This window comes from Tupaia chinensis, unplaced genomic scaffold (assembly GCF_000334495.1).
Source record: "Tupaia chinensis unplaced genomic scaffold, TupChi_1.0 Scaffold000458_2, whole genome shotgun sequence".
Lineage (NCBI taxonomy): Eukaryota > Metazoa > Chordata > Mammalia > Scandentia > Tupaiidae > Tupaia > Tupaia belangeri.
Genome location: NW_006159967.1, coordinates 1,060,321 through 1,074,608, shown reverse-complemented (window position 1 = coordinate 1,074,608; position 14,288 = coordinate 1,060,321). Strand labels below are relative to the sequence as shown.

Here is a 14,288-nt window from a genome sequence, read left to right as displayed (position 1 = left end):
AGTCTGCCACGTAGAGTCCAGCTGCCATAACCACTATGCCACCAGCTGGTCCCACTAACAAATTAACTAGAGTGAAAACCTTTTTTTTTTTTTTTTTTTTTTTTGGCTAAAATTCTAAAAGCAACCTATCAATCTATTTCTTTTACACTTTCACCACTCACATGTAGCAGTGGCTGGCATTATTCAAATAATGGTTGAAGGCACAGGCTCAGTTACAGTCCCAGATTTATCATTTAGTAACTAAGTGATTAAGGGCAAGTGTGCTTACCTTCTTAAACCTCACTTTACTATTCTGGAAAGCAAGAATTAGTACTTCCTCATAACACTGTTGTAAGAACTAAACAGGATAATAGCACAGGACAAAATGCTCAGTAAACACTAGCTACTAAAATCGGCATTAAATATTTCTGGAGCCCATCTTGCCCATGTCCTACCCTATGCAATAATCTTATCTATTTTCACTTTTAGGAAGTTATCACTGGACCTCTGTATTTTGGCTGGTAGCTTGGGAAGAGCAGCTAAAGGAAGATTTTTTTTTTAAGAGTAGTAAGTTGTATTCCCCTCACCAACTCCTCTTTTGTGGTAACTATCAGCCTCCTTGCTGCCAATAGTTGGTAGGGAGATAAGAAAAGCTGAATGTTGGCCTGCAGGTAAGCTGTCCCTACACTTTACCTAAAGGGAGTCTCAGATCTTACACGTAAGCCACCTTTCCCAGAAGACAATCAGGCTTGTACTGGAGGGTTCTTTGGTAATTTCCTTTGATCAAGACTTTTCCAAATGTACAAAAAAGAACCACATGACCTTTATGTTAGTGTTACAAATGCCAGACTTCCTATGGATCTGTTAAACCCGATTTGCCAAGATTTTTTTGAAAGAAGCAACCAAAGCAGCTAGAACCTGAAATTTTATGTACTGGGTTGTCAGAAAAGTCATGACATATATTTGCATAGAAAAACATAAAAAATATGTCATGACTTTCCCAACCACCCAATAAATACTCTGTCCATGTACAGGTTAGCAGCATCATTTCTGCTTCTTCTACTTCTCACTGGTGCTGAGTAAGTCACACATACAACACAACCAGCTAATTCCTTTTACCCTATTTTATGACGTACAGTTAATCTTGGACCTAACATAATTTTACCATTCCAGCTGAATAATATGGCCAGTTGGTGTAAATTTTACTCTGATGAACACTTTTTCAATCTGCAACATAGAGTCATTTTCACAACATCACCATGTCAAAAACTCCCTCTGTAACCTGAAAAATTCTCCCTCAAAATAAGAAAGCTCTCTCTATATGTTAGATTTGTATTTTAAAAGTAAACAATTTTAATATACAGCAGAGTAGGGAGGAAAAAATAAAGCATCTATGCCTATCAAACAAATTTAATAAATATGAATACTGCTATTAAATGGACTTTATTTACTTACAATTTCAGTAAAAATTTGTGAAGTTACATAAGGTGGTTTTCAGTAAACATGTATTGTAGAATAGACAATTCCAAATACTATCAAAAAATATTTCATTAATATTTGTTTCTAATCTTAAAATTATAATTCCATGGCCACAATCCATGCACTGAATGTCAATGTGTACAACAGGTACCAGGAAAATATGCACTCTAGTCAAGAGTTGTAGGGACCATGGACCAGCAGTTAGCATAATGGCTATGTTGCCGGACTCCCATGTAGTCGACCACGGTTCGCGTCCTGGACCCGGTGGCTTAAAACTCACACCGGGCGCGTGTGCGTGCATGCCCAAGATCCTGAGAGGAGAAGGGATTGTGGCGTGGTCATCCCCCCTGGGGGGTGATTTTTTGCTTTCTGTCTCTCTGTCTGTCTGGCAAGTACAAGCGCCTATAGCAAAAACCTCTGGGAAAAAAAAAAAGAGTTGTAGGGACCAGCAGTTAGCATAATGGCTATGTCACTGGACTCCCATGTAGTCGATCGTGGTTCAAGTCCCGGACCCAGTGGCTTAAACTCATGCTGGGCACATGTGCATGTGTGCCCAAGATCCCGAGAGGAGAAAGGAGGAGAAGGGATTACAGTGTGGCTATACCCCCAGGGGGTGATTTCTCATTTTCTGTCTCTCTGTCTCTCTCTGTCTTTCTGGTGAGTGCACACACCCTATAGCAAAAACCTCTCGGAAAAAAAAAAAAAGAGTTGTAAAAAAAAAAAATAAGAGTTGTGGGGTCACCTATCATTCAAAGATTTTCTGATATATCAAGGGCCATAGCTAAAACCACATCTATCATTTTACCAAAATAGATTTTATTATTTTATAAAACAGATCTTTTTCTTTCTATTCAACAGATTAAGAGGAAGGAAAGAAAACCTTTTTAAGAGTACTCACATATTAAGTGCTCTGAGGAACATGGAGGGGAGGGGACAAGTAACTTAGCACTTCTTCAGGGTAATTTGAAAGGAATAATTTGAATAAAATAATAACAGGATACAGTTGTTAATTCCTGAAAGGATAACTTTAGGATGAGTTCTTGGAATAAGTAGGTTTTGTTCTTGAAAAGCATAGTTAAATATATGAAGGTATGAACATGGGAGATCATTTTTAAGTGAACAATAGGGAAACAGAAGCATGTGGGATAATAATACCACAGACTGGCAAAAATATGTAGTATATGGGGCCAGCAAGTGTGTGGCAGTTGGGGCACTGGATTCCCACATGGCTGATCTCGGTTCAAGTTCTGGACCTGGTGGCTAATCTCAATTTCTCTCTTTCTCTCTCTCTCTCTCTCTCTCTCTCTCTCCCCCTCCCTCCCTCCCTCCCTCTGAATGAGTGCACATGCCTTATCACATATTAATAATAAATAAAATACAATTTTTAACATACAGTACAAAAAACAAGAGAGCACTGGCATAGCCGCACTGTGAGAAGCTTCTAACATACAATAAAGGTGTTTAGATTGACTATGAAGTCAAGAGAAATCCATTAGAAGTTTTGGTACATTCTACTGCTCTAGAACACCTCCCCTTCTCCCTTCGTCATGATGGGATAAACTGGATCTTTTCTCAAGATCCAGTTCAAATGAAATTCCAACACAGTCAATAGTTCCATTCCCTGTATCCACAGCACTGTGTTTGCCTCTGTTATACTGTGTAGTGATTCCCAAACATTGCATGAAAAAAAAAAAAAATAGCTGGGCAGCTTGTTAAAAAAGCTGCAAGGCACTATTACCCTTTAATCTCTAGGAATCTGTCGTCAGAACAAGCAATTTGCACATGAGCTAGGAAAAATCAATCCTAAGACTACTTTCTTATACTGTGACAAGATTCCACACAAATACTTGTTCTGGGGGTCGGCAGGTGGTGTGATGATTAAGGGCACTGAACTCCCACATGGCCACTGTGGTTTGAGTCCTGGATCCAGTGGCTTGAGGAAAGCACCAGGGGTATGTGCATGAATGTCCAAAATCCTGACAGGAGGATACAGGAAAAGAGACTGTGGCATGGCCATGTCCCCACAGGTGATTTTTCACTTTCGCTCTCCCTCTGTCTTCTCTCTGGCAAGCACATACACTTGTGGCAAAAAAAAAAAAAAAAAAAAAATCCTGAAAATAAATCAAATGTAGAATTTATTATAGGTCAGTGGTGATGTGATAGTTAAGGTAGTTGGATCTCAGATGGTTGACTGTGTGGTTCATGTCCCAGATTTGGGTGAGTGCACACACCCTATAGCAAAAACCTCTCGGAAAAAAAAAAAAAAGAGTTGTAAAAAAAAAAAATAAGAGTTGTGGGGTCACCTATCATTCAAAGATTTTCTGATATATCAAGGGCCATAGCTAAAACCACATCTATCATTTTACCAAAATAGATTTTATTATTTTATAAAACAGATCTTTTTCTTTCTATTCAACAGATTAAGAGGAAGGAAAGAAAACCTTTTTAAGAGTACTCACATATTAAGTGCTCTGAGGAACATGGAGGGGAGGGGACAAGTAACTTAGCACTTCTTCAGGGTAATTTGAAAGGAATAATTTGAATAAAATAATAACAGGATACAGTTGTTAATTCCTGAAAGGATAACTTTAGGATGAGTTCTTGGAATAAGTAGGTTTTGTTCTTGAAAAGCATAGTTAAATATATGAAGGTATGAACATGGGAGATCATTTTTAAGTGAACAATAGGGAAACAGAAGCATGTGGGATAATAATACCACAGACTGGCAAAAATATGTAGTATATGGGGCCAGCAAGTGTGTGGCAGTTGGGGCACTGGATTCCCACATGGCTGATCTCGGTTCAAGTTCTGGACCTGGTGGCTAATCTCACTTTCTCTCTTTCTCTCTCTCTCTCTCTCTCTCTCTCTCTCTCTCTCTCTCTCTCTCTCTCCCCCTCCCTCCCTCCCTCCCTCTGAATGAGTGCACATGCCTTATCACATATTAATAATAAATAAAATACAATTTTTAACATACAGTACAAAAAACAAGAGAGCACTGGCATAGCCGCACTGTGAGAAGCTTCTAACATACAATAAAGGTGTTTAGATTGACTATGAAGTCAAGAGAAATCCATTAGAAGTTTTGGTACATTCTACTGCTCTAGAACACCTCCCCTTCTCCCTTCGTCATGATGGGATAAACTGGATCTTTTCTCAAGATCCAGTTCAAATGAAATTCCAACACAGTCAATAGTTCCATTCCCTGTATCCACAGCACTGTGTTTGCCTCTGTTATACTGTGTAGTGATTCCCAAACATTGCATGAAAAAAAAAAAAAATAGCTGGGCAGCTTGTTAAAAAAGCTGCAAGGCACTATTACCCTTTAATCTCTAGGAATCTGTCGTCAGAACAAGCAATTTGCACATGAGCTAGGAAAAATCAATCCTAAGACTACTTTCTTATACTGTGACAAGATTCCACACAAATACTTGTTCTGGGGGTCGGCAGGTGGTGTGATGATTAAGGGCACTGAACTCCCACATGGCCACTGTGGTTTGAGTCCTGGATCCAGTGGCTTGAGGAAAGCACCAGGGGTATGTGCATGAATGTCCAAAATCCTGACAGGAGGATACAGGAAAAGAGACTGTGGCATGGCCATGTCCCCACAGGTGATTTTTCACTTTCGCTCTCCCTCTGTCTTCTCTCTGGCAAGCACATACACTTGTGGCAAAAAAAAAAAAAAAAAAAAAATCCTGAAAATAAATCAAATGTAGAATTTATTATAGGTCAGTGGTGATGTGATAGTTAAGGTAGTTGGATCTCAGATGGTTGACTGTGTGGTTCATGTCCCAGATTTGGCTTGAAAAACACACCGAGTGCATGTGCATGTGTGCCTAAACTCCCAAGAGGAGAATGGAAGAGAAGTGATCATGGCATGTCCATCACCCAGATTGGTGCTTTCTCACTCTCCCTCTCTCTGGCTCTTTTCAGTAAGCACATGTGCTCTATAGCAAAAAAAAAAAAAAAAAAAAAAAAAAATTTTTAATTTTTTGCTACTTGTTCATTTTTTCCAAGCATGTCACCAAGCTTTTCCTGTTAAGCATAAATAACGATAATATGCCAAACTTCTACTTTTAAAAACAACTTAAGAAACATATAGGAAAATAACATCAAAACTACAAAAAACATTAAACCAGCTATTTTTCATTAATTTAACTTCTGAAATAGTTGAGTATTAAAGTCAAGTCTCCTTCTTATTTAAAACTTGTATCCATAAGGCCAGCAGCTGGCATGGTGGTTAGGGGCAGTGAACTCCCACATGGCCAACCGCAGTTCAAGTCCTGGACCTGGCAGCTTGCTTTCTCACTTTCTCTCTCTCACTCTCACTCTGTCCCACTCTGGTAAAATGAAAATAAAAAAATTAAATAAATAAATAAATAAATAAATAAATAAAGTTAAATAAGACAATTCTTAAAAAAAAAAAATGGTATCCACAAACTTCAGCTTTCTTTGTATTCTCATATATTCACCAGGCAAACATGTTTGTTTAATAAGGTCAAACTGAAGCACCTTCACATAAAAGTACACATGTCATTTCAACACCGATGGTATAGCTCTCCCAGAGAAGTACTTCATTCTTGGCTATAAAAATCCCCATTTTAGAAAAAAGAGCAAGAACAGACTATGTTTTTCCTTTTATTTTCAGCCAGAGCATGTGTAGAGTTGCTGGAAAGGGAGAAAGAAGAGAGAGAAAGAGTAAACAGCCCCATGAAGAATAGCCATGCTGCAATCTCCTCTCTTCCATTTCTCCCTCTTTTGGGATTTCAGGTACACACGAATGAACATAGCTTGTTTCTTAAGTCAACAGGTCTAGGACTCAAACTGCACGATCGACTATGTGGGATCCAGCCACCTTAACCATACCCCTGGCCAACTCAGAATTGTCTTTTAGCTTGTCAGCACCAGCGGTATTGATATTTCCTTTCCACCATCCTCCACCTCTACCACCTTCCACCCAAAAGAGATGCAAATAATTCTGAAAACGAGTATGAACTGACATAAGGGGAAAAGATCCAGGTGCTGCCAGCCAGACAGTAATGGTGTTGGTTTCTTTAGACTATTAGATTTACAACCACAGATCATAACTGAAAACAGGAAATATATTCAAATCTGATACCTTCAAAGTGCTTTTGTTAAGTTAATTCATTTATGTCTTTCATGATAAATGAAAGACAGACAGAGACAGAGATCCAAGCACCTCTAACAGAGTCCCCAGGCCGTGATTCACCCTGTCTCAGCTATCCCAGACCACACACATCCAGTATGCACAGGGAGATATCTGGATATGAACCAGCACTGTCCCATGTCTTTGGAGCTACATTACTACTCTGTCACCATTTGACCCCCAGAGTAATTTTATAAAGAGCCAATGAATATAGAATCATAAAACAAATTATTTTCACATGTAAAAAAAGTTAAAAGTTAAAGTCCCAATGAGGTATTTTTATGTAACTTAGGCTAATTCAAAAATTAAATTCAGGGCTGCCACAAAGTGCAGTTGTGAAGCCACAAGTAAAGCCACACACTGGATAAGATAAATTGGGACCTATATCCCATATGGCCAATCACAGTTTGAATCCTGGCCCTGGCAGCTTGAAAAACATGCTTGGATTTGCGTGCACGCTCAGGACTCTGATGGGATGGTGAAATAGAGGGAAAGGATTACAGCACGAGCACGCTACACTGGGGGCATGCTTTCTATTTCCCACCCTCCCTCTCTTTGGCAAGGGCACATGCCCTCTGGCTATAAAATTAGAAACAAACGAAACAAAACTTCACGGGCCAGATGGTAATACAGTGATAATGCACTGGACTAACATAGGAAAGGTATCCTCATTTTGTGTCCAGGGACCTCCCTGAGCACACCAGGCAAGCACAATGTTCCCATGATCTGCACTGGCTGGCAATGGGGTGTCTGCACTGGCTGACAATGGTGTGGACTGCAATGCAAAGTCCCTGTTGAAGGTGTCCTTCTCTCCTTCTCTCTCAGAAGAAATAAATTTTAAAATATGTTTTTAAAAATAAATCTTAAAAAATTGGAACTTCAAATGAACTGAAAAGCTAAACATATTAAAAATACTAGAGGGACCAGCAGATGGCATAATGGTTGTCACTGGACTCCCATGTAGTCAACCATGGTTCGAGTCCTGGACCCAGTAGCTTAAAACTCATGCTGGGCACATGTGCATGCATGCCGAAAATCCTAAAAGGAGACTGGAGGAGAAGGGATTGTGCCGTGGCTAGCCCGGGGGGGGGGGGGGGGGGGTGATTTCTTGCTTTCTATCTCTTTCTGTCTCTGTACCTCTAGCAAGAACATGTGCCCAATAGCAAAACTCTCTTTAAAAAAATACTAAAAGAAAATATAAAAGAATAGTTAATAATTTAGGAATGAAGAAAATTTCCCTACGCAGAAGTCAAAAAACAAACAAAAAGCCAAAAAGTTTCATAATATTATCAATTTTATAATATTGATAAACTTTATGAAAAAATTTGACATTTCTACAGGACACACGATATCATATTGCTAAATGACAATACTAGATTGGGAGAAAACATCTCCATCATATATTACAAGAGGAGAATTCATCATTAATTATTAACAAATTTTATAGAAGACAATGATTCTAATGTAATATTCATTTTATATAAATAACTTCTATTAAATAAGAGGATATTAGTAAGTACTTCAAAGAAACGTCTAATGAACAATAAATAAAACGACCTAGCTCACTATCACCAGTCAAATAAAGGCAAAATGAACTACATGGGATTTCAACAACTTCACAAAAAGATGGAAGTAAAATAGAGTTTATTTTGGTACAAATTTTGGAAATCCACGCAATTTTTTTCATAATATGCATTTTCCTTAACTATTTTTAGATGCCTTATAACAAAATGTCATTTCTACCCAAAAGATGGGCAAAAAAAAAAAAAAAAAAGGATTTGTGACAGTAATGGTTTGGGCATACACTGTCAGTGGAAGTAGAAACTGACACAACCTTTTTGATGCTTTTAGTAAACTCAGTAATCCTACTTTTAACAATCCTACAGATATAATCACACAAATGTAAAAAAATAACACACATATACATACACAGATGATATGACAAAATGAAAGGGCTCAATAAAATATCAGCTTTCATACCCATCTTGCAGATAAGGAAACCAAAGCATAGAGAGGTAAAGTAACTTGTCCATGGTCACAGAGGAAATCAGTGGAGCCAGGATTCAACACAGGAATTCTGATTCCAACACCTGAGTTCTTAACAACTGCCCCTAGACAGGTATACTGTCTAGGATGTTAACTGCAATTCTTTGTATAATAGCAAAACACTGGTTAAATAGCCATGATCAAGGACTGGTAAAATTAATTAGAAAATGATGTAGAAATGATTATGTAGAAAAATACACACTGGGGACCAGCAGATAGTTTAACGGTTAAGTTGCTGGACTCCCATGTAGTCGACCACAGTTCAAGTCCCAGATCCAGCGGCTTAAAACTCACACTGGGCGTGTGGGCAAGCGTGCCCAAAATCCCCAGGATTGGAGATTGGAGGAAAAGGGATTGTGGCATGGCCATTCCCCTAGGAGGTGATTTTTTGTTTTCTGTCTCTCTGCCTCTCTGTACCCTATAGCAAAAATTTCTCGAAAAAGAAAAACACATGCTGTCGAGTCAACATACACACACACACACACACACACACACACACACACACACACACACACATTCATAAAACATTAAGTAAAATCACAGTCACAAAAAAGATTCAGCATAATTGCATTTCTCTCATAGGTTATGTGTGCTTCCCAGAACGCAACAGAGAGGCAGTGAGAGAAAATGAAAAATCAACTCGTTGGAAGGAGGGAGGGCACATGCATCACCAGAGAAAGACGGTGAGAGGGAAAGTGAGAAATCACATCCCAGTGGGAATGGCCATGGCTGCAATTCTTTCTCCATTCTTCTTTTTGAATTTTGGGAACATATGTACACATGGTTGGCGAGATTTTCAGGTTGCCAGGTCTAAGACTTGAACCATGGTCAGCCGTGTGAGAGCCCAGGGCCTTAACCATCACACCACCTGCAGTGCCCACATTCGTATCTTTAAAACAACCTCTGGGGACCAGCAGATGGCGTAATGGTTACATTGCTGGACTCCCACATGGCCAACACTGGTTTGAGTTCCGGATCCAGCATCTTGAAACTCATGCCTAAGATCCCAGGCCAAGCATGCATACCTTATAGCAAAAAGTCTTCAAAAAAAAAAAAAAATCCTCTGTAGTTATGTGTGCATACACAGTATTCACTAGTTTAGCTCTTAGTCTTAAACATTATACAAGAAACAGTTCATGATAGTTTGTCCTGGAGAGGAGAATAGGGAGTGCACACCCAAAGAGACATTTTAGCTAATTTATATATTTCTGTATTAGGTAATTTCTTTTATAAATAGTGAGTTACTATTTTTACACTAAAAGCAAATCAAAGTAACAAGCAAAAAACAAGGAAGTAGAGTCACAGGTTAGATAAGGTGCTAAAAAGCCATTACTAGATCTATCACCACATGAAGCAGTTTAAATTTCCTATCTATAATTAATGGCCAAAGAATGAAAAACTCTAAATCTAGCCAACAGTATCAAACATTCTGACACTGATTATAATATAGTAAGAATGCCATTCATCATTATGAGAATACAGGGCATCATTAGTGAGGGGCAAACTGTTTGGGTTCAAACTTACGGCTCTACTTTTTACAATACTAACTGTATGATTTCAGGCAAGTCATATAACTTCTTCATGTCTCAATTTCCTCACTGTAAAATGGAGATACAAGTTATTTACCTCACAAGGTTAAGAAATGTAAAGTCCTTATAACACCCGCTCAAAACTAATAGAGATTTACCATATTAGATGAAAAGACAAGTCTTTGCCCAGCCTGGTGGTGCAATCAGCAGTGTGCCAAGCTGGAGTGCTGTAAGCCACATGACCAACTGTGGTTCAGATCCCCTGCCAGGTCAATCTGAAACACACTGGGTACCAAAAATCCTCCCATATTGGAGGTCTTTGACAAACTAAGGGCTGCTAAAGACAAGATTCTATCAAGGGTGCCTCCTCCCCAACCCTGTCTTTATTTTCATGCATGCTTTCTATTGAGAATAAAATAAAAATAAATAAATCTTAAAAATACATGTATGTACATGCTGATTAATATTAAGCCAATAGCACACATCCTTTTCTAAGCCAGATAACAACTAAAGATAAACTAAGCACATCATAAGTGTAATTAAAAGTTTAGAAAACTATTTTTTTGCTATAGAGTGTGTGCACTCGTGAGAGAGACAGAGAGACAAAAAAAGCAAGAAGTCACCCGCCAGGGGGAATGGCCATGCCACAATCCCTTCTCCATTCTCTTCTCAGGATCTTAGGCACACAGACACACGTACCCGCTGTGAGTTTAAGCCACCAGGTGCAGGATTCAAACCACAGTCAACTACATGGGAGTCCAGCGACATAGCCATTATGCCACCTGCTGGTCCCTAGAAAATGTTTAAAGGGCTATACAGATGTATGAATACAGTACCAAAATGTAAAATGCATTTTTCATGGTCACTAGAGTGTGCTAGAGCATACCAGTGGCTGGCTGAGAGTTCTGTCTATGTGCCACATCTGACATCAAACCTCACCACATCAAGCCTGGAACCTGTAACGGGATCTTTCCTCTGAGAGGATCTGCACAGTAAACAGCTTTTCAAACCTTAACAAACACCTAAACATCCTGTCTTAAATTCAAAACATTTTTTTCCTCCTAGAAATATCTTTTTTGGGACCAGCAGATGGCATAATGGTTATGTTGCTGGACTCCCAGGTGGTTGACTGTGGTTCAAGTCCCAAATCCAGAGATTTAAAAACTCACACTGGGTGTATATGCATCCGTGCCCACAATCCCAAGAGGAGAGTGAAGAAGGGATTGTGGCATGGCCATCCCCTCTCAAGGGTGATTTCTCGTTGTCTGTCTCTCGGTCTCTCTACTGAGCACACGTCACCTATGGCAAAAATCTCTCTTAAAAAAAAAAAAACTTTTCTACGATCTCTAGATTAAATCTGGATCACTATTAATTAATATATTTTTAATTTAATTAAGGTCAAGATATCCTCTTCCTCAAAACTTTTCCCTCCCTAGTCAAAGCTCATCTTGATTTTAAAGCACCTAATTCTAAATTATCAACCTTTATAGGTTTATCTACAAACTTGTTATTTCTGCACTTTGATGGATATTATAAACAGACAAGAAAGTAGTATGTCCTTCCAAAAGGAAGAACCTTTTTATTTTTTTAAGATTTATTTATTTATTTTTATTTTACTGGAGAGAAAGGAAAAGTGAGAAAGCATGCCGCCAGATCCAGGACTCAAACCATGGCTAGCTATGTGAGAGTCCAGTGCCTTAACCACCACACAACCTGCTGGCCCTAGCAAGAATCAATTTTATTAGCTATAGCAACTATGCTTCTAGAGTAAAAACACGACACATTATTATTGGCCTATTATTATAGGTAAGCATTTAAAATTAGGCTATTACAACTACTAAATCAACTGTTTCAGAAGTATTTTAAATATGACAGTTCTTTAAATATTTTTCTTACTACATTGAATCTTTCCAACACATACACAATTTCAGAGGCATGATATCTTACTTTCCATATAACCTCTTTTTTTTTTTTGAGAGGTTTTTGCTACAGGGCGCATACGCTCGCCAGAAAAAGACTCAAACAGCAAGTTGACTACATGGGAGTCCAGCGACATAGCCATTATGTTAAGTGCTGGTCCCTTTGTGTGTGTGTGTGTGTGTGTGTGTGTGTGTGTGTGTGTGTGTATGCGCGTGCGCCTTTTGTTTTGTTTTGTTTTTTTTGAGAAGTTTTTGCTTTAGGGAGAGTGCATTCACTAGAGAGACGGAGAGAGAGAGAGTGAGAAATCATCCCCCAGGGGGATGGCCATGCCAGAGTCCCTTCTCCATTCTCCTCTCGGGATCTTGGGTACATACACACATGCGCCCGGCGTGAGTTTAAGCCACCAGGTCTGGGACTCAAACCGCAGTCAACTACATGGAAGTCCAGTGACATAGCCATTACGTTAACCTATTTCAAATGAAGTAAACTATAAACTCCCAGGAGACTTAGCCTCCCTGAGCCCTGTTTTTAGGGGAAGAGTCTAGAATTAATCTTAGGTCCTTTAAGCCTCCCTGAGCCCTGTTTTTAGGGGAAGAGTCTAGAATTAATCTTAGGTCCTTTACTTAGTACCTCTTCAATCTTTTTTATATTATGAAAACAGTAATTTGCACAGCCCTTATTTTATTTTTTTTTTTTTTCTGGCTGTAGTGTACAGGTGCTCGAGAGGAAGACAGAGAAATAGAAATCAAGAACTTACCCCCTCAGGGGATGGCCATGCCGCAATCCCTTCTCCTCCATTTTCCTCTCTGGAATTTGGGTGCACGCACGCACACAAGTACCCAGCCTGAGATTTAAGTCACCAGGTCTGGGACTAGAACCACAGTCGACCACTTGGGAGTCCAGCAACTTAACTATTATGCCATATGGTGGTCACAGCACAGCTTATATTAATTCAATGAAAGCCAATGGAGAAATTCTTCAGTTCAATCTCCTCATTGTACAGATGTTGAAATCTAGATCTAGAGAAGTAACTTCCTCAAAATCACATGCTTTGGACTGAAATGATATATGATTATGGCACTGCTAACATTATTAAATCTGCTTGAAGAAACAGTCCATTACTATAAATGTTAGTTAACCAGATACATTAAAAGTATGTTCTCTAGAACTTTTCAAAATATTTGAAATAAGTCTTTAAGGCATTTATTGTTAGTCTCATTTTACAGAAAAATAATCTGAACCCCAAAGTATTACTTCTTTGTTACCACAGGGCCAAGGATAAGATATATATCTAATGAATAACTTACAACATAAGATCATGTTACCTCCAAATATTTAATTTCTAAATTTTTACTTTGATAGCATTTCTATTGTCTTTTGAAATATTTTTTTTATTATTTTACTTAGCTCTTTTTTTTTTTTTTTTTTTTAGATTTGACCAGAAAGGAATAGAGAGAGGGAGAGAGAAAGTTAGAGAAAGAAAGAAAGCAAGAGAGAGAAAGTAAGAAAGCAAGCTGCCAAGTCTGGGACTCAAACTGCAGTCAGGCATGTGGGAGACCAATGCCCTTAACCACCACGCCATCTGCCAGCCCCTCTTAAAGTATTTTGTACACAAGTGGAAAATCACAATAAAGTCATTAAAATCTAATTTTCTCTGGTCTCATACCTGTTGTTCATTCTCCATGACGTTACTAGCAAATTCAAATACTAGGTCGTTCTGTTGGACAACAGCAGCCATAATCAAGCATTCCCCTTAGATCCACATGAGAAAAGTTCCAAACAGGTTCAGTACCAGGAGGCAGAGTCCGGTGACCAATGTGGGTATAAACCCTCAGCCAAGTCTGTGAAGTTATTGTATACCCAGATTTTCTTTAGAGAAGGTGCACCAAATTTTCTTGGTTCATTGATTTTCTATAGAAACTGAGGCAAATTTTTCTTCTCTCAAGATTCTTAGCCTAAAAAAACAAAAGCTTAAGTTAGTTATAAAAAAAGTAACACTTATTTAGAATACAATGACTGGTAAACAGAGAAGAATCTTCCATTTCTTTCATTTTCTGTCTTTTTTCTTCCTTTTTGGGGGAGGGGGTTAATACTATTAAATAAAATCATCATGACCAATGAACACAGGACTTTTGTTAAGTTATACATATACTTTCTGTGAAGACTTCATT

General features: G+C 38.6%; 1 protein-coding gene across 2 annotated transcripts in view; it reads right to left on the bottom strand.

The window, feature by feature from the left end:
* The window catches only part of ELF1 (E74 like ETS transcription factor 1), a 96,450-nt gene that overhangs the window by 44,154 nt on the left and 38,008 nt on the right, over positions 1-14,288 (bottom strand). For both annotated transcript variants that reach the window (XM_006155504.3, XM_027774585.1), the window contains exon 2: positions 13,784-14,072. In XM_006155504.3, the coding sequence (XP_006155566.1) occupies positions 13,784-13,855 (72 nt within the window). In that variant the 5' untranslated portion in view covers positions 13,856-14,072. The remainder of the gene's footprint in view (positions 1-13,783; positions 14,073-14,288) is intronic.